The sequence below is a fragment of the Periplaneta americana genome, chromosome 13 (assembly GCF_040183065.1).
Source record: "Periplaneta americana isolate PAMFEO1 chromosome 13, P.americana_PAMFEO1_priV1, whole genome shotgun sequence".
Taxonomy (NCBI): domain Eukaryota; kingdom Metazoa; phylum Arthropoda; class Insecta; order Blattodea; family Blattidae; genus Periplaneta; species Periplaneta americana.
This window is the reverse complement of record NC_091129.1, coordinates 114382296-114409573: the sequence shown is the minus strand read 5'-3', so window position 1 is coordinate 114409573 and position 27278 is coordinate 114382296. Positions and strand designations below refer to the sequence as shown.

General features: G+C 35.5%; 1 protein-coding gene across 1 annotated transcript; it reads right to left on the bottom strand.

Annotated features, from left to right (window-relative positions):
* Positions 1-666: 666 nt before the first annotated feature.
* CCT1 (chaperonin containing TCP1 subunit 1) lies at positions 667-25719 on the bottom strand. Its single transcript, XM_069843924.1, has 13 exons — positions 25562-25719; positions 19296-19381; positions 15620-15748; positions 15429-15526; positions 12754-12864; positions 10827-11008; positions 8565-8647; positions 6804-6944; positions 6462-6573; positions 6282-6372; positions 4539-4731; positions 1461-1624; positions 667-1052 (listed from the first exon to the last, which is right to left on the bottom strand). The coding sequence occupies exons 1-13, from the start codon at positions 25632-25634 to the stop codon at positions 848-850; spliced, it is 1668 nt and encodes a 555-aa protein (XP_069700025.1). The 5' UTR covers positions 25635-25719; the 3' UTR covers positions 667-847.
* Positions 25720-27278: the final 1559 nt, after the last annotated feature.

Sequence of the window (27278 nt, the reverse complement as noted above, 5' to 3'; positions counted from 1 at the left end):
TTCTAATGCACATTCACAGCTCAGTGGCTTCCAGTCAGCCATAGCAGGTGCGAAGTTGTATTGTATATGGTCTATGATGTCTGAGAAAATTGTTCCATGTAATTACCGATAATTTTACGATAAAATTTAAAATGGTTATCCATTTTGAAATGCGTGTGTACAGTTTTCATGTCATTGAGTAATGTGTGTTCTGTAAATGGTGACTATTTGAACAGCATCAGTAAAATTACAACACCTAGTAAAGTAGGCATAAAAACTTATAATCTTGTATATAAAAAAAAAAGGTAAGTGAAGATTATGCTTTTTCTTACATCCAAGTATGCTATAGTTTAGTAACAGTGAGGATGTACACTTAAAAATTAAAGGAAACGTTTCTAAATTCAGACATATCTAAAGCATTTTGTCAAAATCTTCATCATATTTTTTTTTTCTCCAATTACAATACTTCGTTATGTGACGTGATAAATCAGTACATATGATACATTTACATATCATTCCACAAAGAACATTCAACGAAAGTGCCATTTTAAAAGTGAATGCTGGTATATTGTTGTCTCGCAGTTGGCAGGAATGTAAATCTACCAAATACAATGATTTCTCACATAGCGTCCCTGAAATCTGAACAACAAGGCAAGTCCATTTGGTCTGGACAAAGACACGACAAGCTCCAAGACAAATGACAAAGCTTTATTAATAAATTTACTTGTGAGACACGTGCACCAACTCAAGTCTTTAAATGTTATTATAACACAAGAGTTTTAGCATAGAAAAATAAAAAAAGAAACAAAAAGTCACTAACGTTTGTTAAGGTAAGGAACGAGTTAACGTAAAGCTCTAATGTGAGTGGCTACAGCTCCCCTGATTCGTATGCGTCTCTGTATGACTTGTCGTCCTTGCGTTCCGGATCCAGCCGGATCATGTCATCAATACGCAGGATCGTGATGGCTGCCTCTGTTGCGAATTTCAGAGACTTGATCTTGGAGATTGCTGGCTCTAGAACTCCTGCTTTCCTGTTGTCGCGGACTGTTCCTTCATACAGATCCAGGCCCACCCTGCAAGCATACCAGTCACAATAATCATCCTTACAGTTCAAAAAGGAAACTAGGCGCTTTTCTTGAACTTACCAAGTTCTTACTCTGTTGCACCTGGAAATGTCAAGTTATTCCCCCGTACAGTCATATTTCAAATCCCTATATATTTTTTTCCCAGTTCAATTATGCCACCTAAAAGTACTCACATTCAGCCATCAGATGTCATCATAATCCTAAAATTAACAAAAATTGACTTATGTTTTCCCTCTGTGGTCTTCAAAATGGGAAACATCAATAAGAAAGATATGTAAGAAGTGTTATAAATGGAAAATATCTAGAAGAGAAAAATATACTGCAGACACTGAATGTAATGCTTTAGTATAAAATGAAGACTATTGTTCTGGACACAATTACGCAATTCTTACTCACCATTTGAAGTGTGCATGGTCCACCTTCGTCTGGCTGGAATTGTGATAAGCTCTAAGCTTTGCAACCAGATCAGTGGCATCCTGAGCGGCATTCACAGCCAAAGTCTTTGGAATTACAAGTAGAGATCGTGCGAACTCTGCAATTGCTAACTGTTCTCGAGAACTCTGCACAAAATCAAACAGTTGTGTTAATATACTCATTTGAGCAAAGTCACTCATACATATTAAAAGTTTGTACCTTTATCTATATATTATATTATATATATATATATATACACAGCGCTTTTTTTCAGCCGGAACGGTCCGGAACGCGTTCCGGTAAACTTTTTGCCATTACAAATTCCGAGATATATTTTATAAACGAAATTGAAAATTAAAATTGCCGCCACTGCCGAGTCCAAGAGTTTACATTTTCTCATTATTATTGTTGGTGCAAAAGTAACTCATGCAATCTAGTGCTGCCATCTTCCGTTATTGATCCTGAAACTATAGCTCGAAATCGCAAAATTTCCGTTATGCTTAAAATCAATGAGCTCCATTTGGAACTTATTGTAATATAAGGTATGTAGTCCTAATATTTTTAAACCTATGTTTTTGTTGTATAATGTGATCGAGTGATAGAGTTCCGGTAAACTTTTTTCCAGAAAAAAAAAAAAGCACTGTATATGTGTGTGTGTGTCTATATATATATACAGGCATAAGGCATAAGATACACCAGGTATATATATATATATATATATATATATATATATATATATATATATATATATATATATATATATATCAGTGGCGGCTCCTGCGTATTTCTTAAGAGGAGGAAAGAAGGTAACAGGACGAAATGACACCTTTTTGAATGAAACATGCTACAAATTAGCCAACATGCGTACATGTAAGACCAGGTTAGTGTTGGGGTTGGCCTTCCCTTCTGTATAGCAATAATCTGTTCTTGTAAACTGAGTTTCCTAAATTTTCCAAAATATATAATGTTTTCATTTCCATTCATTGTTGAATAATTGCACAAATTAACAATTACAAGGAAATTCACGTCGCAGCATTTTTCGAGCACACTACAGCATCACATGTGTTGGAAGAGGCTATAGCTACTAACACGTAATCGGAACCGCAGAAATGGGAATGGGAAATAATCTGAGGAAAGCGAGAACACTACACCCACCCACGTGATCTGTGTTGCCACATGTACATTTTAAAAGTTCAGTATCATATGCTTTTGAAGAATATCAGTTCTTGTAAAGTCATACTACCATTATTGTTCAAAGTTGCCGGTGGCCAATTTTTTATGTTAGAAATAATGTAGTTTGGGGTACCTACTTTCAATTTCAAATATATTTGTACAAAAATGACAACTTGGTTGTTGCCCTGTCTAGTACATAATAAATGGAAGTGAATTTCAGGGGCCAAAAAGATCTGCGATACTAAAGTAGAACTACTTCCTCTTTGTTTTATATAAACCCGACTTTAACTTTCAAATATCTTTGAAAGTTTCAAACCATGAATAGTAGCCTATATAAAGTGCAATGAATACTATTTTTGATTCATAATTTAAAAAAAGTTTATACGGTGTCTTTCATAGCGTTGCATTAAAACTGTTATTGTGCTCCTCCTAGATGTGTTATAGTCTGGTTGAATGCAAGATCGTTAGATGGCAGCGGTAGCGAGCTTGCTGCACGACCAGTCGGTTTCTATTTCCAGCCCATGACTGATTCAGAGGAGGATCTCCTCCCTCTCCGTTCATTTACTCGCTTTAAAACTCTGCTTCTTTCTCTGGCCGCTAGTGCGCTGATGTCTATGTGTGTTAACTGCAGTAAATGAGGATGGATTGACTTTCCTTCACACAAACAATCTCGCATCTTTCTCACAGTTTTCTAGCAGCACATGAGCGCGCATCATTTAAAATTCGATCAACCGAGGTTTTCTTATAGCTGTGAACTTAAATATTATCGAATCTTCCTTGAATTTCAAAGCACGTATTTTATTTGGTATTTACTTTCAAAAGAAGACAAAATGTGAGGAGGACGTTCCTCCCTTCCCTCCCCCGAGGAACCGCCACTGATAGAGATATATATATATATATATATATATATATATATATATACCTGGTGTATCTTATACCTCTAGTTGTTCAGGTTGTAGGTAACACTGTATTTTATGAGATGACAAGGTAATTCAGGTGTCTTTCATATAGAGAGTGGTTCCATGCAAATGGTGTGAGACGACACATGTTTAGCATGGTCATAGACACTAAAGTGCCATGTTTCTAACCGAACAGTTTGGGTTCGAGTCCCACAAAAGACGGATTTTATTTTTATATAATGTAAGGCAATATGCTTGCAAGTCTACAAAAAAGATGAAAACTTTTGTGAACCGTAACAGTCCTTCTGGCGCTATAACCTGAATGGCTGATGATAATGATGATGATGATATAATGTCAGACTGAGTGGTAAAATAAAGGGTGATATTGATAAGAAGTAGCATGCTGTGCAATTCATAGGTGTTGTAATCGCAATTGCAGAGGAAAGGGAAAGATGATTGAGTTGCTTGAATTTGTAGCTAGATACTTGAAGCATCTATGAAAGGTCTGTATTACATTTTGTCGGACGTTGAATTTATAGTGGAATAGATGTCTCTGGTTCTACTTCTATCATTTACTACATTATATTTAAAAATAATTCCACCAGGTGCAAGCACAACATAATATCCTACTAGCTAAAAGATGGAAACATTCACTGAAATAAACGTCTATGTTACAGTTACTGGTATACAGTGTAAAGCACGAGGCCATTAGCCCTATACCTATCTTCAGAGCTGTACTGTGCAGTGTAGAGAATATGAAGTCTTTAGATACAAATGTCGATTTCCTTGGGAGTAGCAGTAATGTAAACACAAACACAAGCAGGGTCGCTATTTCGAGATGAACTATTATCTTTTAGTACCTAAAAATCTGCTCTCTACTTATCCCACTCTAATGAGACTATTACTGGATACTTCTGAATTTCTTATAAGAAATAACTCGAATGTAGTAAACTGTAATGCTAATGTTACCAGTGAAATAAAATCTCACCAAAGATGTAGCGAAGTTCTCCAGGTAGATAGACAAGGCAGCCTCGACTGAGCCTCCTCCAGCAACGACACTCTTGCTCTCCAGCACTCGCTTCACCACACACAGCGCATCGTGCACTGACCGCTCCATCTCATCACAGTAGAAGTCGTTAGGCCCTCGGAGAATGATGGAGCTGGCAGTGCGAGCCTTCGGTCTGTGAAGAAGTCACAGATATTGAGATAAGTGTTTTGCAGTACCAACTGAAGGTTTCTTTAAAAAAAAAAAAAAAACCGTAGTTCAAAAATATAAATTTTCAGGTGAAACAAAAAACTACCTGGCATGGGTGTTGTTGACACTTCAAGTATGAAATTCATCATGCCATTTCTTAAGGTGTTGCAGAAACTTAGAAAAATTGAAGTACATTTATAACTTAAATTGCCTGATAGAAATACATGTGTAAATGCAGGTAACTGTGGACAATGGTTGTTTTAAAAAAAATACTGTTGTGGCTAAAGTGTCTCTCCTTTAATCTTCTTTTTTTTTATTATATCCTGTTTCTTCTCCTTTTGTTGCTTACATTTCTTCCATGGGGCTACATCTACACTAAAGGTGACTCCATAACTAGTACAACAATTCATGTGCCGAAATATTTTTCTCTGAGGTGGTTTTTGCCACGTACATAAGTAGTAGTACTGCCAATCTATTACAGTTTCAAATTGTATGGATGTTTCAAGATGATATGAATGGGATATTTGTAAATGCTACTATTGTCCTGGCTCGACAATGACTATTTTCACAAAGAAAGTATTTTGACTATTGTTTTATGGAAACCACTGAAAATTTCTACTTCTCTAACATGGGCCTATGGTGCTTTTTTCCCCCTAACAATTAATTCAGTAGCTAGCCACTGCTATACGCACACCATATGCTTAATATGTCAAATTTGCATTTTTTGGACTATCTCTTTTTTTTTTTTTTAACCCTTCAATTTGTTCCAATTCTTTGTTCATTCCAACAATTTAGTTAATGTTATCCTAAAATCTGCTATAAACCTAACTTTGCAAAGACGTAACATACTCTACTATATGTAAATACGAAATTCATAAAATTCTTCTTTTCTTATTATTATTTTTCAGACAAATATAAAAATCTTGTGCATCTTGAAGAGAACTGATTCTATTGCCATATGTTATAAGCATGCTCTTTAGATTTAAAGAAATGAACTTTTACAAGTGTCTGTTCTGGTATTTTGTGTATTTTTTTTTTTTTTTCTTATTTAACACAATTACTACTTTCTTTCTTAATACTGAAATTGTTTTATCACACTTCTCACACCATGGGTTATGGAATGAGTACTGGTTCGAGTCCTCATGCATAAAGCATTTTCTGATGAAATTTCGGCCACCATATTATGGAAATAGTGCTCAGCAAGCATCGTGACGAATTTGGGGAGCTATGCTAGTTGGTGATCGTTCATCTCTGCTGAAGCATGTGGACGTGAGACCTGCAGTCATCTGGTCAGCCTTGGCCCTTCATAGGCTGTCATGCTACAGGTTACTTTCCACCACAGTAATTCTTTAAATCAGGCAGATGTTCAAATCAACTCATTCTACCCAGAATTACTTCAGAAATAAACTTTTTAAACATGATAAGTAAATAAAGATTCTACAAGATGTGTCTGTGGATTTCACGTAATCAGTTAATAATAACCTGTCGCACATACAAGAAGATAAAATTCCTTGACCCCTGTAACCTGGAACTCACCCCTTGATCAGAATCAGTTCATCATCACATACAACTTCCTGCACTACCTCTGCAGCCTCACCCACATTGCTGGCATCGAAGGCATCATCTCCTGCAGAACAAAAAAAGAATCCAACATTAAACCAGAATTCGCCAATTTCAACTAAAGTGCAACAGAAATATGACACTCCATTCAAGTACCTTCCATGTTAGATAATGACGTGAGGAAGCCAGCTCCAGTGGCTTTGGCTATTCTCTTCAAATCTGCCTTCTTGCACCTCCTCACAGCCATAGCTCCAGCTTCCACAAAATACTGAAACAATTCAATACACCTAATGCAGCACACTGAACAAAAACATTAATCCCTCTAGGCAAGTTACAAGAAACTACTATTTACAATGCAACATGGATTTACTAGTGTGTCATGTCCCTGCCTACACTTAATGCCAAATCTAAGAGACCTCGAGAATTCCACCTTTCTGCTCTCTATCCACATTCTTGTTGAGAAACACAGAGGACAGCTTTACAAATCACTGTGCTTACCTTAAGGCAAAGATCATCAATACCACCAGTACACAAAATCACATTGGCTCCAGCAGCCAAAATTTTCTGTATCCTCTCCTTCGTAATATCTGATTCCCGTTGTCTGAGTGCTTCAAGTTTCTCTGGATCAGTCACGAGAACCTGTAACAAAAAAAATCAATGCTTAAACTCAAGTTTTAACACTTTAAGAACAGATGCAGAGCCAGCAACAAATGTGAAATTGGTAAGTCACATCGACTACACCATGTTTGTGAAAGTATCAGAGAGAATTACAGCAGGCTAAATGACATCATTGCTGCTCTGAACGAGATTCTTGTAAAAGCCTCCAGTCGTCAAGTTTTGTACCAAGAAGTCACTGGGCTCTACCTTCCACAATTCCCTGTCATAACAAGGTGGAATACTTAGATAAGATGCTAACTTTCTTGTGCAAAAACTTTGATAAAATAAAATGCTTCATACTGTATGTGCCCTAGGTTCAACGGATGCAGCAGCCATCAAACAGGCCCAACAATTACTCGACAACAAAGACTTAGAGTTGGAACTTTTTGCAGTGCATCGCTATAAGTATTTGCCTGATGTGATTCAGAGTTTGAAAGAAGAAGGTATGGAGGAGGAGGACCAGTGGAAGAAGTTGATGAGTGTTAGGGACAACCTTGATGGATTTGCCAAAGTCAAATTCGAATTAAATTTGAAGAACAATCCGGATTTGGAAACCTTCGCTACTTTGGCTGAACTCCCTTTACGAGTGCTGACAAGATAAGCTCCATTGGTTTCTGTAGATGTTGAGCGTAGTATCTCTACATACAAAGATGTCCTGAGCTCAAAGGCCCCAGTGATTTACTTTCGAAAACACTGAAATGTTGTGTAATCCAATATAACAACTTGATTAAAACCCTATAAATGGGATAAAGAATATTCATAATCAACCATGTAACTGGTTTAAACCTTAATAAAGTCATTTCATCAACATTCTTTTGCACCTTTTTGTAAGTATTGTCAGAACCCTTTTTCCCCCCCTTTTCTAATCATAATTTGCAACTTAAAAACCCTTCACGAATGTCCGTGGACTCTCTCTTTTATTTTTTACTACAATTCACAGCTCAGTGACACTTCCAGTCACCCACAGGACATGCAAAGTCTCTTCTTGTATTTCAAGTGGTCTATAATTGAGGACCGTTTTTGCAAAACTTGCTAACTGCAAAATTGAGATTTTGGTGGATTCGTTAACATGAAGCAGGCCTCTACATGATGTCAAAGTGATCTTAGTAAAATTAAATTATTTCTCTTCATTGTAGTGTGTCAAAGTGTGATAGTTGCACCTATAACCTACTTGTCTCCATTCAGTTGTTTGTGTCCCCTGTAAAATTTAGTTTTTTCAGTTAGCAAGTTTTGCAAAAACGGTCCTCAATTGAGAAAATTTTTTCGTGCAGTTAATTTCCAAATTAAATTTATTTTTAAATTCTGATCTGCTTTGAATTACACATGTATAGTTTTCATGTGATTGTATACAGTAATACAAAAATATGTGTTGTGACTATGTACACGGTGGCTATTTGAGCACCAACTGGTTGATCTACTGATCAGAATAAGACAATGAGAGGTAAGTGATGACAATGATAATTAAATTAGTACAATTATTCGAACAAAGCCAATAAGTTAAAAAAAAAAACCCCTTAAGGGGATATCTTTCATGGTTTAAAATTTTCTGGGAAATATTCATCACTAGATCTTAATGCTGTTAAGTGTTTGAGTTATACTCACCTGAACACCCAGCTTCATCTTTGACTTCATGAGAGAAAAGTCCAGACAGGCAATTTTGGCATTTGCTATCTTCTTAGGCATTGCTGCAACAACACATCATGGAAACAATGTTAAATCTCTACTCAATGCAGATAACACAGATACACAATAAAAACTCTGTAATATTTCAGTTTTAAGAAAATAGTCATATTTCTCTAAATCATTCACGATCCAAACTTCATGTATTTCACATAAATGTCTTTTTTCTTTTTAATTCATAATTTTACCCACCATATTTAATTCATATGTTTTCTTTGAAAAAAGAATAATTATAATCATCTTATACATATTAAACATATGAAGAGTTCGCGGGAAAAATGATGAATGCCACATTTCTGTTAAGGATTAGATAATGATCTAATTGAGTCTATAACTGCAAGATGTAGTGCTGTTTCTATAGAAAATAAAGGAAAGGATTACTGTATTCGTGATGATAATTCTCCTTTTTACCATTTTTCATAAGAACAACATTAAATTTCGCAGTGATCCATTGAATTAGATAATGACATCAACCTTAACAAAACTGTGACATTCATCGCTTTTCCAGCGAACTCTTCACGTGTTTCTCTAAAAAAAAAAAAAATAAATAAAATAAAAAAAGTACTCTTAGCCGCCACACATCAAAGAAACGCAAAACAAAAAACCATGAAACTGTTTTCATATACCAGGAACATATTAGTAGCTACTGAAATTCAAACATCTATGCAACGTGTTTCCTGCTGCTCTATTTCTTGTTTCAGTTTCAATGCAAAAGAGCATAATGAAGTATGAAATTCTATATAACTACAATCCGAATTATTAAAACAAAATTTCCAGAATTAGAAAATTCTTTATTAAGTATGTCATCAGGTTAGTCAGAACCCAATAGTATATGTATGCACATTTCTGGTTAGTGCTTACCAAAATTTGTATTTTATACTTAAGACACTTTATTTTACCACAGAACAGCAATTTCAGGTTCAATAAAATACATAATTTCTTCCTTAATTGAATAGCTTAAGCTGTTGACCTACCACAGCAAAACGAATAACATTCCTACAAACACATTTTGGTGATGTACAAATTCAAACTTTGAAGAGATGTGCTGCCAAACGGTTATGTTCAGTTACAAGTCTGAAGATGGCTACTGCTGTCCTCATTGGAGAATTAGAAACCAAATGTTTATTTTTTTTAAATTTCACACAAGATTTATTTTCACTAACTTCATTATTAGTTTTGCTGAATAATATGAAATTCCATAATGAAATCTTCGTTGGATTGTGCAGTCTTCTTGATAAAGATAATAACATATTATCTAAAGCACGAAATACTTTCTCTTCAACACTCAAAGCCATTTGAAGTTAGTATCCTTCCTTTTAAAGTAAGATCCCACAACAGAAAATAATGTTCTACAGACGTTCTATAAAATGACTTAAATTTGGAAGGACTCTGATTGCTTGTGATCAAGTAACAACTACATGTAAGGTTTATTTCACTGTATGGATGCACACAGTACATAAGTCTTCTATTTTTCTTTCTTTGCTGCCAGAGTCATCAGGATCATGAGTGTCATGTCTTCGAATGCCATTTAGAACTGTCTCAGTATTTAATAATTGTTCTTCCAATTAATGCATATGTAGTTTTATGTTTCAGAGTTTTCAATTCAAAGTTTCACATTTCACATTTCTTAGATGTGTCACTCACCTCAATGAAATGAACTCTTATAATAGACAAAAGATTTTAACACATACTACTCGAATAGAAAATAGACAACAGAAAAATTTCGACAAGCTAATTGTTAGAAACCAATCAACTTCATAACTAATATTACACCACATACTTCTACATGCATATCATAACCAAAATCTTCACTTCCTAAGGAATTCGAAGTTGATATGTTATAGTAAAATTATAGTATTTACATGACCAACAGAAGTACTTTTTCTTCTATTATTCTTTTTATTTCTGAATGGAGGAAAATAAAATATTGTACAAAAATGACATGCCTATTTTTGTCAACAGTTTCAATGTTTTTCCATGTCATAACACACATTTGAGTTCCACAGATTTTCTATAAAAAAAATGTATTTATCCGTGAAGATGGAGTGCTTACAGATGAAATGTCAGGCACTTCATTTCAGTGGAACAAGCCTCAAGAAATACTGTTTCAGCAAGATTGCCAAAAGAATAGAGAAAAAACAGCACAGACACCTATAAAGAGCAAAGTAAAACAGAACAGCTCACCTTGAGATGCGACAGTACAGTTGAGGGCGTAGCCTGCCACTAAGACACTTTCCCTTGCACTTCGACCATGAGCCTTTAAAATGTTTACTGCTTTCACTGGGTACATGAAACCACCCTTTCCATCTGACACCTTCACTGCCTGAGCTGCATCAACAACCATGTTGGAAAAGAAGTCCGCATCACTGAGCCTCTGTTAAGGAACTCATCCCGTAAATTGTCTGAACTTCTGTATATTTCAAACTTACCTCTTAATCAACTTAAGAGGATTTGCAAGTATAAATTTACATGAGGTAAATGAAGCTGTTCACTTAGCATAATAGTTATTTAACAGACAAGTTTGTAAAGGTTCTCGTTTTGGCACGAGAGTAAAGTTTGTGAAAAGAAGCAAATTCGTACCAAAAAAATAATTTTATGAATGTGTATCATATAATGTTTTTTCTATGATAGCACAAATTTACATTAAATAAATACATCAAGTTGAAAAGGTTATAAGATCACGACTTCATGGCCGTCTAAATTCAGAACTGTTAAGAATTAAGTATCCATGGAATCACAGCCAAACCGGTCATAATCAACAGAAAGGACATTCACAATTGAAAGTCAGGTCAGGTCAGCTTATGGTCAGGTTATTTAATGTAAGCATTCACAATGATTTCCGTAAACGTTTTAGAAGTGAACAACAATGAACACAGAAGCTTGCAAACTCCATGTGTTTTGTTTGCAGTGATGTCAGCGATAAAACCAAATCACTATCTCAACTGCGCATAAGAAAAGTGCTGCCTGAGAATGCTGAAAGAAACAAAATAAAATGGCGTTTGACAAAAGATTAATCCTTCTCCAGTCATATCACTGTCTGTATGACAAAACACATCATTCATATATCTTTTATACAAACATAAAATATTCGACTGCACTTTTATGTGATTCTTCTCTGTGATTGCAGTCATCTTTTAAGGATATATTTTAAAGCCTAGTGGTAACATCAAATTTCCATTGTGAATTATGACTCAACAGCTTGCTGTTAACTGTAACATTTACGTTTTCGCGTTCATTTTTTTAACTTTTTCATTGTGAATGTGCCTAATTCTTTTCAGAAATTTTTGTTAAGTTACTGATTTTGACATAGCATTCTGGACATGTTCCTGAATTACACTTCTGAAGTCAGAACCATAAAGAAGTAAGTAACCATGAATTGGAATTACTTACTTTTTTTAGGCACTAGTGTTTTAAAGACTCACTTCAGGCACTGATAACAGTGAGTAAAATCCAACTTTATGCACTATTGTAGAAAAAATTCCTTTCACATCACATCCATAAATTTAGATAAACAGTAATATTATCTGATTCAAAAGCATCTATCCTTGATTATGGGTCTAACAAATAATAAGGTGTCTGTGAAATTACGAGAAGTGATAACGTGAATTCTTCTGTTTTGTGAAAATTATGTGCCCCGTCGCTCACACCAAAGTCTTGAAACTTATTTTGACGAATATTGCCATTTTGAGGGTCTATGAATACTTTAAGCCGAGACTGCTGACTTGAGGAAATCAAAAGGACGAGAAGGCCTATGGAAATACGGAAAGATGGTTAAATTTGAAGAAGAAAGTCTGTTACAAATCAACTGTTCCCAATGGCAGGATCATGAACGCAAAAATACAAGAAGTCAAAAAATCCTTGAGCCAATCACTTTAATTACTTCTATTTCCAACTGCTGTTTCTGCCATTATCTTCCATTACCTTTTCTACCATAAAAATTGCACATCTTGCGCCACAAAGCTCAATCTGATAAAGAAAAATCTAACATTCTTTCATAGTTGTAACTAAATAATGACAACTATTGTGACAGACAAAATAGAAATGACAAATATGAATACTACCAGAAATACAGAATCTTGAGATAATATACACATACAGTATGAAAGGATACGGCCCTATGAGTTTGCTTGACATAGATGTCTTGGCTACATTCACCAAACAATCTCTGCCCAGCTCTTCTACACTCACTGTCAAGTGTTCTTGTATATATTTGCAAGCTTCTCTGTAACAGACATAATTCACATGATTCAATGCACATTCAATAAAAATGTATGCCAATATGTGTTACCTAAATCTACAGAGCCATCATTTTAGCAGGGCTCACTTTCAGTGGCACTTGCTATTATTCTAGTTGCACCCACAGCTCACAAGCTTCTCGACTACCTTATCATGTTCGTAGCTGACCTTGCATACCACATTTTATTACTAGCCATTTGTGCACAGGTATGTCCTGCTTGGCTGCTGTAAATGAGCCAGAATAAAATGATGGCTCTGTATAACATATTGCATGGACAAAAGTGTAAAATAATTCACCCTTAAGGGGGGTGACGGGTAAAATTATGGTCATTTTCAGACAAAAATCGTATATTCGTTCTTGTAAAAATTGAATCAGTAATCTCTTATTTATATGCTGAGCAAGTTTCAATGCTCTGTGGCATTCGAAAGCATAAAAATTACGTAACATATAAATGGCTGTACCCTTAAACTTCAATTCCATGCAGATTTTACAAGCTGTTTTCTCACACTTTTTTTCAGCACATTTTGTCAGGTTCGGAGTGTAAGGCCTCTTACAATTTTGAGACTAGGAACATGAAATTTTTACTGCATGTTCTACACTATGGTTAACAAATTAGAGTATGAGATTTTTTATATTTCAACTACTTTTTAAATTAAAAAATAATTTGTACAAAATAGGTACTAGAAAATTAAAAAAATAACTTTTAACAAAATAATTTCTTTCCCTATTCTAACAATGTATTTCTAAAATATGGATAATTAGTCCTTTTCTAGATACATCAAAGATACTGTATTTTTTTCCTAGATCATATACCTACTTGAAATTTGTACGAGGAGATAGATATTGAAAATATGCTCCATTTTTTTTTTTTTTAGAAAAAGGGCATAACTCAAAAGATATCTGGATGAGAGGAGAGAGGAGAAGTGGGGAAGGAGAAAGGGGAGGGGAAGAGGGAGAGAGGAGGAGGATAGGGGTGAGGAGGAAAGAGGGAGAGGAGAAGAGGGTGGAAAGGGGGATAGGGGAGAGGAGGAAAGGGGAGAGGGTGAGAGAGAGGGATAGGGTTGAGGGGGAAAAGGGGAGAGGAGAGGAGCAGAGTGGGAAACTTTCGAATATCCTCTCTACAGTCCAGACTTGGTGCCAAGCAACTACAACCTCTCTCCCAAGATGAAGAAACTGGTTAGCCACTCAGCACTTCAATGATAACAAGGAGCTCAATCTGGCTGAGTACACAGGTGGCATCCTTTTATGAAGGAATAGACAAGCTAGTCCCACGCTATGATAAGTGCTTGAATTTATATTTATTTTATTTATGTAGGTTATTTTACGACGCTTTATCAACATCTTAGGTTATTTAGCGTCTGAATGAGATGAAGGTGATGATGCCAGTGAAATGAGTCCGGGGTCCAACACCGAAAGTTACCCAGCATTTGCTTATATTGGGTTGAGGGAAAACCCCGGAAAAAACCTCAACCAGGTAACTTGCCCTGACCGGGAATCGAACCTGGGCCACCTGGTTTCGCGGCCAGACGTGCTGACCGTTACTCCACAGGTGTGGACTTGAATTTTTTTTTTTATCCAGTGCCACCAGGTTGTCTTTTTCGACATTTCTGGTCTTCTCCTGGCCATGGCTTAGTTGTAACCCACTTCTGAGGTTGGGGTACCTGGAAGGCGAAGTTACATTACCCCGATGATGTGATAGGATGATTATGATAATGTAGTGCCAGGAGAAGTCTTAAATCTAACTTAACCTAAATTCCAGACCATGGACGAACACAGGAATAATCCCCTTTAAGGAAAAATTCCTGTGCTCTAACCGGGAATCGAACCCGGGACCTCATGAACTATAGCCAGAAGCTCTGACCACTAGACCATGAGGCTGGTCGGACTTGAATTTATATGGCGACTATGTTGAAAAATAGTGTCACTATCCAGGAACGTTTTCCAGGCAATAAATAGTTTGTAACATTGTTTGTGTTTTTTTTTTTTTTTTGTAGCCAATCAGAAGTTGATTTCTGAATATCACTCTTAGCATTAGTATTAGTATTATTAGTATTATTTATTTATTTAACCTGGTAGAGATAAGGCCGTCAGGCCTTCTCTGCCCCTCTACCAGGGGATTACAACTATAATATGAACAATAAAATTACAATTAACATTAAATTTACAATTACAATTACAATAAAAATTAAAGTATGACAAGATTACTTGATTAATTAAAGCTAGACATTTTATCATAGAAGTTAAAACAAAGAATATTTTTGTATTTACTGAATTACAAATTAAACCTACAATAACAAAAATTTATAGTAATGAAATTACCTGATATTGAAATATTTTGTGATAGATTAAGAGAACTATTTACAAGAAACCATGTCTGAACGAGTCTCAATTACTGACCAAGTGCCTAGTAAGTTTGCGTTTGAAGGAGGACAATAATAAACTAAGAAATAAACTACTTCCTTGTCATTCAACTGATCAACTTTCTGACTATCTCGTATCTTTAAACATTGTAAACTTTTCTTTATTTCACATGAGAAAGAAAAACTTACTTGCAAGCCAAGCGATAGCCACTGATAATGGATGTTGGATGAATTTTTTGTTTTACAAGTTCATCTGCATTTTTCAACAACTCAGCTGCTATAATCACCTGTAAAAGAAACACAATCATTTGCAATATTCACAAGATACAAACATAAAAAAAAAAACATTATACCAGAATGATCAAAATGAATTTCCTTACAACTGAGGTAGTGCCATCGCCAACTTCCTCATCCTGTAGTTGTGCCAGTTCTACTAAGACTCTAGCTGCAGGGTGTTCCACTTCCAGAAGACGCAGAATAGTGGCGCCATCATTTGTTACAGTCACATCCTGCCACAAGAACAAAACATTTTAAAAATCAAAGCACCCAGAAACTGTTGTTGCAAATTCTCATTAAATTTGGATTTCCTCCATTCTCCTACAGGCTTCCCAGTAATAATTACACTCAGAAATTAAAGAATGATTAACTGAACCTCAGACAGAGTAGGTAGATATTGATGGACCACAAGTTCCATTCAGCATCGTTTTCATATACAGCTGAACATGGTTATAGTCTCATAGAAAGGACTAAAGAAATGATGTCACAATAAACAAGCGTCAGAGAGGATTTTTCTCCATTCTATCCATTCTTCATCATATGGTAATGCATAATTCCTGCATGGAAATATCATATGTACTTCGGTACATCTATACTAATAATAAATCTGTAGCCGAAATTTTTCTGGTAATTTTCGATTTTCCAAAAATAATTAGTCCTAACATATATAATTAACCACCCTGAAACCGAAAATCGCATTTTTGAAATTTTTGTTTGTATGTCTGTCTGTATGTTTGTTACCTTTTCACGCGATAATGGCTGAACTGATTTATATGAAAATTGGAATATAAATTAAGTTCGTTGTAACTTAGATTTTAGGCTATATGGCATTCAAAATACTTTATTTAAAAGGGGCCTGAATTAAATAAATCGAAATATCTCGCTTATTACTGATTTTTGTGAAAAATGTTACATAACAAAAGTTTCTTTAAAAATGATTTCCAATAAGTTTTATTCTTTACAACATTTTGATAGGACTGATATTTAATGAGATAAATGAGTTTTAAAATTAAAATAACACCATCTAAGACGGTGCAATGAAATAACAAATGACTTCGTCTATAAGGGGCCTTGGGCAACAACAATCGAAAAAGGGGCCTTGGACAGCAACAATCGAAAGCTATTAAACTATTCCTATGCACAGAAAATTTGATAGGCTTTTTTGTACATTTGTTTTCTGTATTTCTTAAAATAATATTTATGTACACACTCATTTTAATCTCAGAGAATTAATGAACAACGAGAGTGTATTGATTTAGTATGCAGTAATAGTACGTTAGCTTAGCAATCCATTATTTTATAATTCAAATTTTAACTATGCTCAATTGAATCGTGTTAAAATACATAAAATAGACTATATATGCAATAAATGCAATGCAAAAAAAATTGGGTAATGAGCCAAGCAGATTATGTTGCGCTGTTGTAAAGGTTGTTGCTTCTGAGATTCAAGAACCCCCACAACAAATTAAAAACTTTCTTATCGGAGTACATCCGTTATCAACGCACTTTTTATATAATATAATATAATAATAAATATGTAGCCGAAAATTTTCTGGTAATTTTCCCTTTTCCAAAAATAATTGGTGTTAACATGTATAATTATTCATCCTGAGACCGAAAATCGCTTTTTTGAAATTTTTGTTTGTATGTCTGTCTGTCTGGATGTTTGTTACCTTTTCACGCGATAATGGCTGAACGGATTTTGATGAAAATTGAAATATAAGTTAAGTTCGTTGTAATTTAAATTTTAGGCTATATGGCATTCAAAATACTTCATTTAACGGGGCCTGAATTAAATCGAAATATCTCGCTTATTATTGTTTTTTTGTGAAAAATGTTACATAACAAAAGTTTCTTTAAAAATGATTTCCGATAAGTTTTATTCTATGCAAAATTTGGTAGGTCTGATAGACTTTTAAAATAATAATACAACACGTTTTCACCGCCGCCTCAGATTGTAGCGTTGTTGTTCCTGCAGTAATTCCCATGTGCAAAATAGGCTATAAAATTTTTGAGTAGGAAGAAAAAACACATTTATTCATTCCATGGCAATGGTACATAGGAGATCGTGAATTCTTACATTTTCGAAAGAAAGAAATATAATTACATATCACTGTTTATGCTGTATCACTATTTAAGTTATATGAAGGTTTCAGAACCATAGTGGGCCAAGCGCCATTTACTGAAGACGTAGAAAACAAGGGTTAAAATTAAGTTATTATCATAATTCAATGGAACCATATAGCAAGTAATATAAAGTATACACAATAAAACTAAATGATATGTCAATCTTCATTAAACTATAGTTGCGTGTAATAACAAATAAGAAAAATGTTAAAGGAATTGTCATTGCACCAAATGAGTGGTCTCTGGACCAAAATGATCGCAATTTAATTATTTAAATACAATTTCAATTAAGTAACATATTAAACGATTTATCCTTCTAACAAACACGAATGTTCCCTGGATCAAACGTCCTATTTTAATTACGTAATTACTTTATATTTATTTCTAACAGGTGCAGCGGAGCGCACGGGTACGGCTAGTCATAGTAATATGATAAGCATAAGTAGTCACTTTGTGATTCAAGATAGCGTCTTGTTCTGTCGGACCCCGGCCACTTAGTCACTGATAATGAGTGCACCTCTGTACATAGTGTTGGACACTGTGCCACTGTTACATATTATGTGACACAGTACATGAGGGTATGCCACCAACGGGGAACAGAGAGGTAGAACTTAAACTGAGGGGATTCAAGTCGGCATCAGAACTCGAATCTGGTGTGGCTTAGTGGATAAAGCATCAGCAAGTAGAGCTGAAAACCCGGGTTCGAGACCCAGTGGCAGAGAGAATTTTTCTCTGTTCTACCCATTCTTCTTCATAACTGCTAACAATTATTGCCAACAACACAAGACGTCTTACGGCCGTAATTGAAGAAAAATGACCTGGAAAACTGCATCAACACTGTAACTCGATAATGTACACTCACACTCTGCTAATAGGACGAAAGCAGCTATCCACGAGCTGGTTGGGAGGTGATTCTAGTACACCCCCATATTCTCCCGATCTTGCACCCTCAGATTTTCACCTCTTTCGTTCTCTATCCAACAATCTTCAAGGGAACTCTTTTGATAACGAAAATGCTTTACATACTTCACTTGACGATTTCTTTCACTCCAAACCAGAAGATTTCTTCAGACATGCAATCAAGAAACTACCCCAGCGTTGACAGAGAGTAATAGATAATGTATGAGAATATATTATACTGATTAATCTCAAATAAAAACTTTTGCCACAGCGAAAAAACTCTACGAACTTTTGCGTCAATCCAGTATTAATCTATGAAATACATTAATTCGTACACATGCACAATGTGCTTAAACATTTATGAAATTCAATGACAATGTAACAATGCAATTATAATTTAAACAACTAATCAGCATAAAAAAATAATGAAGTAGAAAAGTGAAAATAGGCAGATTCAAACTGGAGCCATGAAGCCTACTAGTCTACAGTATTCTCTCTCCCCCACTACTTTGACTGTTTGTATACAAACTGCATTTGAAACCTGACGATAGCACAACAAGTCCTTATATATATATATATATATATTACAAAAATAGTAAACTTTCTACTACTATGACTTAGGCGTGTGTTAAATGTACTCTTCAAAGTCTATGATATGACATTAGTTTCATTAAAATATCCAACAGGAACAATAGTGACTTCTTTTATGAGTAAAATATTACTATCTGGAGATTGATGATATATGAGACTCACCCCAATGTCGTCCACCAGCATCTTGTCTAAACCTACTGGTCCCAACGAACTCTTCACAATATTAGCAATGGAGCATGCTGCCATAACTGAAATAAACAAAACACAGAATTATTAAACAATGCATAAAAAGCCATGAAGTTAATTACCGGCACATTCAATGTTTCTACCAATTCACTCTTGGGGAAGTAATATGCTAACAATATTAAATGCAATTTTATTCATTATACTATAATCATCATTCTCAATGGTATTTGGCGAGTCTGAAGATACCCCATGGGATTACCTGACATCTGCTTTATAGTACGGACAAAACCTTGGGAGGGAGGGAACAACCAGGTAATCAGTCAATTGGGATTAAAACCTATGTTTGAACACAGCTTCAGAACACGATACCAGCTGGCCAATCCTAAGCTATGCCAGTGACATCACCACCACCAATGGCTTAACAATGAAGATGAATTTAAAGAAAAACTTACGATATTAAAATCTACTTTCAAACATATGTTTACCTATTTACAAGATAAATGTCACTCTAGAATACAACAATTTTGACACAAATTCATTATACATCACCTAATCGTTACTCTCGAAATGGAGAAGGATAAATGGCAGACTTACTGCTATTCCCCTTTTACACCAAAGTGGATTACTATTCTACCCTATACTTAATAATAACAATCACCACAACAAGTTCTACTCACTATTATTGTTCTAGGTCCATTCTCAATTAATAATCCGTGGCGCTACAGCCCGTGAAGGGCCTAGACCGACCAGCTGGCTGCTGGCCTCACGCCCACATGCCGAAGCAGAGGTGGACGATCATCCAACCAGAACGGAGGTATCGTGTGGTTAGCATGATGATCCCCCCAGCTGTTATAGCTGGTATTCGCAACCGGATTTCGCTACCTATCGTAGCTCCCCAAGTGCATCACGATGCTGGGTGAGCACCAGTCCCATACACTGGCCGAAATTTCATAAGAAAATTTCTTCCCCCATGAGGACTCGAACCAGCGTTCATTCCGTAACGCAAGTCCTAGGAAGGATGCCTTAGACCGCGATGCCACGGCGCGGGACCCATTCTCAATTATTTACTCTCATTTTCAGACATACGTAATACTTCACTCATCCAGTACTTCTCCATGTAACTAAACTTCTCGGCCACACTCCTAATACCCTCACTCCTTGCCTGTTAACCTCGACTCTTCCCTTTTTCACTTGAATCCTTCACATCAATTCCTTCAGTCTTAATGCTTCTTATTTTTTAACACTCTTATCCTCTCCTCCTCACCAGTTCCCCTCCCTGGCTCCTCCTTTTCCAGCTCCTTCACTCCTTTTGGTATTGCACCCAACAGTTCTTTGCTTTGATTTTGCTGTATTTGCACATAGCTAGCTGTCCTTCATGCTTTCTTATTCTTTGACGTCACACTCTGATTACCATTACCTGATGTCACTAGCTTCTTCCCTCCTTTACTCGACCCTGCATATGCTTTTTCGCTGTCTGCCATCAGTTTTATAGCTTTTTATTTTTATTTTAGTTGGTTATTTAACGACGCTGTATCAACTATTAGGTTATTTAGCGTCGATGAGATTGGTGATAGTGAGATGAGGCCGAAATTCGCTATAGACTACCTTGCATTCACATTACGGTTGGGGAAAACCTCGGAAAAACCCAACCAGGTAATTAGCCCAAGCGGGGATCGAACCCACGCCCGAACGCAACTTCAGACTGGCAGGCAAGCGTCTTAACTGACTGAGCCACGCTGGTCGCTCAGTTTTGTAGCAAATGCTACATTCGTAGAAGAGCTTGACTTCAAACACTATCAAATACTTTGCTGCCATCAAAGTTCGCCAAGAACTTACAGAAAGAGACACCTATTATATACTTTGTAACATTGATGATAGAACTGTATTACAAATTGGAATTAAAAAAATTACGTAATTTCAAAAAGATTCATTAAACTTACTTTTGCTTTCCTAAATCTGTACTTCAGTGGCTGACCATGATAATATCTTTGAAAAATATTGAGTGCAAGAGGTCAAATGACTTTGTCAAACGCCTGGCATTAGAAAACAACAACAACTTTTGCTTTCCTTCTTTTCATTTAAAATAAAAGTATCATCATCATCATCATCATCATCATCATCATCATCTTCCTAACAGGTGATAGTCCTAGGACTACTCTGTCTACAAAAGTTTTCCCATTATCTTTCCCCTGTTGCTCTGTAGTTCAAGATCGCTCAGAAATTCTTGTTCTAGGCATACGCTTGACATGGTGAAGCCAGTTGTCTTGATATTGATGAATATATTGCAGTACAAGTTCCATTCCCAGTTCTTGTAGGATGTCTTCATTTCTTTTATTATCCCATTTAGTGTATCCTGCTGTTCGGAGCATAAACTTCATTTCACTGGCAGTAATACTATTTTCATCACTTTTTCGTAGGGTCCAGCTTTGCTGCCGCAACAAAGGACAGGTCTTGCTAAGGTCTTGTACAGACGAGTGCGGGTATGTTTCTGGATTAAGGAAGGTTTCACTACTGATGATAATGCCTGCATATTTATTGAATTAAACATTTTTTTTTTGTGGCAAAGAACCTGTACGAAGCAAAATCTGTATAAATGGTAACATTCAATTCAATTATCTTGGTTTCAAGTTTTCCTTTCTACCTCATATAGGTATATCACAAAATAAAAGTATAAATCTACAAAAACACTAGGACGCACAATTTTTTCTTTAACAGTTGTGTACTATGAACAGTATAGAGTACTCAGGATTTGGTTTTACTTTCTGGCACCCAATACTTTCCACAGAATAACCTAGAACTTTTCACCTGTTGTACATACCAATGAATGGATGTACTGCTGCAATATTGTCCACATTAGAGTTCATAAACAAACATATCACCACTTAACTTACATGTAAAACACAATATTATGTCGAATTACGACCCCTTTCGACAATAATATCTATCTCCGCTGGCACTAAAAATGCTTTCTTGTTCGTGCAGTCCAGGCCTCCCCCCCCCCCCCCAACACCTACTGTCCAGAAATTTCCATTTGGACTTCTCGAGCATATTAAGTTGTTAAATTACACGTCTCATCAGCACATACCATTATGGAGGCAATACTAATATGTATGTGAGGGAAAGTCTGCAAAGAAAGTTTTTTATGTTTGCACAAACACTGAAAACAAAATGGTGGAAATGCCCAACTTGTGAATGAAAAGTTGCCTGTTGTATTTATATACAGCTGCTTAATTAATACGCAAACTTGCTGGAATCTGAAGTAACAACCTAAACTGTGGTGAAGCACATGTTTGATGTGCACTGAAGTACTTTTGCAATCAATATCAATTTAACAGTTCAGTAAGAGCAAGAATGGTCTGTCACAAATCCCTAAAGTTTACAAGCTGAAATAGCAGGAGTGTTTAAACATATTCATTGAAAACCACTGACAATATGTGGAGATTGCAGCAGGAACATAGAAACGAAATTTCCACCAATACAGCCAAAAATTCTGGATAATGTCAACAGACACAGCTGCCAGAGGTAAGCAGATGTTAAAATATTGGCAATATCTACGTCAGGACTTGGAATTTGCTGTTGGTTTGTAAAGAATAAAAATTAAAGAAAGAACTTTGCAAAGTGAAAAAGTTATGAATAGAAGTTCACCTGCATTATCTCATTGATCATGATTCAGTCTCACTTACATACACCGAAGATAACTTTCCTGAATCAGACAATTTTTCTCAAGTACCAGTACCTGATCATCAGGGTTGTGAAGTTCATGCACTAGAGCGTAGTATTGCTACTTCGCATATATTTAACCACGCCCTAATACATACCATATATGTTTCTTGATACTTAGCTGTAGTGTAGGAAGCAATGCATATTATGTCCAATTACAGAAGCCTTTACAGAAGACAAAACAAATTTAAGCACAGCATCTCTTGATAGCCGCCATAATGGTAACTTGCACATGTAATACGCTCGACACACAATTCAATGGATGATGACTACTTGCCTCCTTTAGGTACTATTAAATAAAGACTGAAAGATTTAAACTTCTCAATCTCAATGTATGCCACGCCTACCAAAATGTAGTTTATGTCATTTTATCATATCCAGACATGTATGGGGGACGCGGTTAAATATATATACGAAATAGCAATACTACTCTATAGTGCATGAACTTCACAATCCTGCTGATTATAGAGATGTAGTGACAGCCTACGGACATATCAACTATGCAAATCATACCTAATTATTTAATTTAAAATTAGGCGATATTCCTATTCTTGGGCAAGATAAGAATGAGTCATATGATACACATGCGACAATTAGCGTAACTCCACAGTTAGTATATACAGTCACGAAGCTTGAGTTGTGAGGGTGCTAGGATCAATAGACTGTGCCGGTACTATTTCGCATTGTCTGTAAGGTGGCGATATTAGCGATCCTAGTGGTTAGCAACTATCTATGGATGCATAATTAGTACGTATTGAGCTTCGTGACTGTATATAGTAGACTGTGGTATTAGTTTCTGGTAACCATTCTGATATGTTACCATGACGTCAAATAGCAACAGAATGTAACAAAATTTCACAGCTAGAATGGGATTCTAGTATATATATATATATATATATATATATATATATATATATATTTCACAGCTAGAATGGGATTCTAGTATATATATATATATATATATATATATATATATATATATATATATATATATATATATATATATATATATATATACTAGAATCCCATTCTAGCTGTGAAATTTTGTTACAATAATTTATTTATGAAGATATCTTTCTCAAATGATTAAGATTTGAGTACTGAACATTTTTAGGCTGTATTCTTTTAGATATCGGATTATAAACTTTCATGTTCCTAGAGACAGAGAAGGTATTTAGGGAGATTTCTTTTAAAGACCCAGGTTTGGCTAGATCACATTATAATAGAGCTGTGCTATTTCCACACCAAATTTTACTAAATATACTAGAAAATGTTACAGTTTCAGTGAAATACAGACCAAATATAAAAAATCACTTAATAGAACACGCAAACACATTGAACTTATATGAGGGAGAATTTAAGGATATCAATAACAAGCTGAACAATTTTTAAAAAGTAACAGATGTAATAAATAGTATATTTAAACTAAAGATAACATTAAAGAAAACTAGAATCACATTATACAACACCCTGGCTCTTCCTACCCTTCTTATGGAAGAGAATCTTGGACAATCAAAGCAGCAGGCGAGTAAAGAATTTGAGCAGCGGAAATAAGATTCTGAGAAAAACAGTGGGCACACTTCCGAACAGGGGCAGCGGCATTTCCCATAAGGTTAGAGCCACCTATAAATCATTCGAAAGAAGACGAGGACGACATATGCAGAGATACTGAACTGCAAGGAATAGGAATAATAATAATAATAATAATAATAATAATAATAATAATAATAATAATAATAATAATAATAACAACAACAACAGACATGATATGACAGTAGGAAATGGTGTAAAGAATCCCAGAAATTGTTATAACAGTAATTCTCAACATTTTCTAAATAATTCCAGGTGATTTCCTTATATTTACCAATTCTTTTACATTCGAGTGAAATTTGCTTTATTTATTTAGGTTCAAGTCAAAATGGTAACGTCAAACTCCAGGTAATAGGTACTCTTGATTTAATTGTGTTGAAAGGACGAAACGTATATTCAAACATAACCCAGAAAGATTACTACAATTCCTCCCATCCTTTCAATTATTATTTTTATTTTCATGGAAAGTATGGGGGTCCTATGTAATTCACATGCTTTATGTTATAAATTCAATTGCAAAGAAAATGAGTTAAATTAGGGAACATATAGAGGGCCTACATTTTTAAGAAAGGAATCAATTCTGTTCGTTTCAATTTTAATACCGTAAGCCTAACTCAATCCACACCTACTCAATTTGACACCCACGAATTTGGCATTTCACACACTACACCGGATGAGCAAAGGACAGGTTATATACACAATAGTAATAACGATCAAATTATTCTGTGAAATTATTCGTATTAGTAACATTTATTACGAGGTCAAACATATCTCCAAAAAACACATTTCTCAATTATTTTGATTTTTAAATGTTCAGATGGCCAAGTAACATTATAAATATGGCTGGCAGAACCGCGTGCTCGATCACATGAACATTTCTTACTACAAATTCAACACAAGTGAGATTATAAAAATTGTTCACGAATATTTACCATTTTGTGTTCTTACAGGGGTACCCGATGACCGAGAACCGGCTACAGATAACGGGCTTGCAATTGTTGACATTTTTAAAACTATATAATGAACTAGAACCTTCACAAAGCAACAAATTCAACCAGGCAATGCCCATATATCGAACTCGAAACATCTCGAACGTCGCAGAAAATTATCGACTTGGGCGCGTTTAAGAACGCTGCTGAGAGTTTGATGAGTATGCTCCTTGATCAGGAGTATGCTGTACAAAAACCTCGTTCAAAATTCCTAAATTTTATATGAATTGACCTTTTTACGTAATTCACAATATGTAACATTCCCTAATAATAAACAATTCCAAATGCAATGTGAAGAAAAGAGAAAAAGAACGGAACAATTTTTCATAGGGAGATACGCATTTTCAAATGGAATTGCATGCAATACTGTTTGCAACGTTTACCCGACGGACGTAAATGGGGGGGGGGGGGGGAAATTGTCGAAAAAGCGCAATGAGGTCATCGAATTAATATTCACAGATGGTTCTTTTTCGGTGGAGGACGTATTTTCCTCAGCGCTATATTCGAATCTTCTATTTATGCTAAAAGGACTTTTATTTCAAGTACCAATAGCAATATTTTATTCAGCAATGGAAATCAATATGGGAGAGAAATGGGCAACAAATTTTTGTCTTAATTTCCTATCGCGGAGTTTTTTTAACGTGTTCGAAGGTTCTATATCCACAGTTTTATTTCCCTTGCTGAGAAAGCTATTCTAAGGATTGGGCAGCGGCATTTCTCTAAGGTTAGAGTTCAATTTAGGTGTTTGTGTGTGTGTGTATTAATCGAAAAAAAAAATGTCATAAACATGCGTCCTATTACCAATATTTTCTAGCCCCTAATTTTCGATTAATACACACACACACACACCTAAACTGGACTTTAGAAATGCCGCTATCCCTGTATGGAAGCGCGCCCTAAGGATTTTATCACCCTTTAAAATCCATCGATCTCAGTCAGGTTTGAACCTCGATCTTTATTTCTCTCGAAAATAGATTATAATAATCTCTAGGATTAGTCGCACGGATGGTAAGCACCCTGATGGATTAACCTTGGTCCCATGGAGCAGAGGAAAATCACTATTGTGGGATACGACATGCGTGGGTACCTTAACTGCATCCCACTTGCCATAAACTTCTAAACTCACTAGCTCTGCAGCAGAATCTGCCGTACGCAATAACGTCGCAAATATGTACACCTAGTAGATAATTACATCTTCATCGTCTTTGCTGTGGAAACAATAGGTTCCTGGTGTAAAGAAGGAAAAGACCTAGTTTCAGAAATTGGTAGAAGTTTGGTGACTGTTACTGGAGACCCTCACTGCACCAATTACCTACGGCAACGAATAGGAATAGCCATCCAACATGGGAACGCAGCCAGCATTTTGGGAACCTTTCCAGACGCCAATTCTCTCTATGAGATTTTCATTTGATATCTGAAAGCAAGACAAGGGTGAAGTACGAAGCCCAGTAGAATTGAAGACTGCACAAAGAAGAGATAAGACGAATACAGCCTGCTTGTTGGTCACATGGGACATTTGATAGTCATTTCATAAGATCTTCTGTGACTGATTGTTTGGATCCTAAAGATTGAGATGCCCTAATTTCAGCAGATTATCATTACGTTTGTTTTATATTATATATTTCGAGTTGTAATGTATAATTTTGAAAAAATACATTAT

What these genes read in the sequence shown, in the direction of transcription:
- CCT1 (XM_069843924.1), bottom strand. Translation starts at nt 25,634, where the DNA reads ATGTCAACAATTGCAAGCCCGTTATCTGTAGCCGGTTCTCGGTCATCG. An exon ending in CCCTGTAAGAACACAAAATG is followed by an intron (nt 19,382 to 25,561) that starts GTAAATATTCGT and finishes TGTTTATTTCAG; the next exon opens with TTATGGCAGCATGCTCCATT. An exon ending in CTGTACTGTCGCATCTCAAG is followed by an intron (nt 8,648 to 10,826) that starts GTGAGCTGTTCT and finishes GTGTTGTTGCAG; the next exon opens with CAATGCCTAAGAAGATAGCA.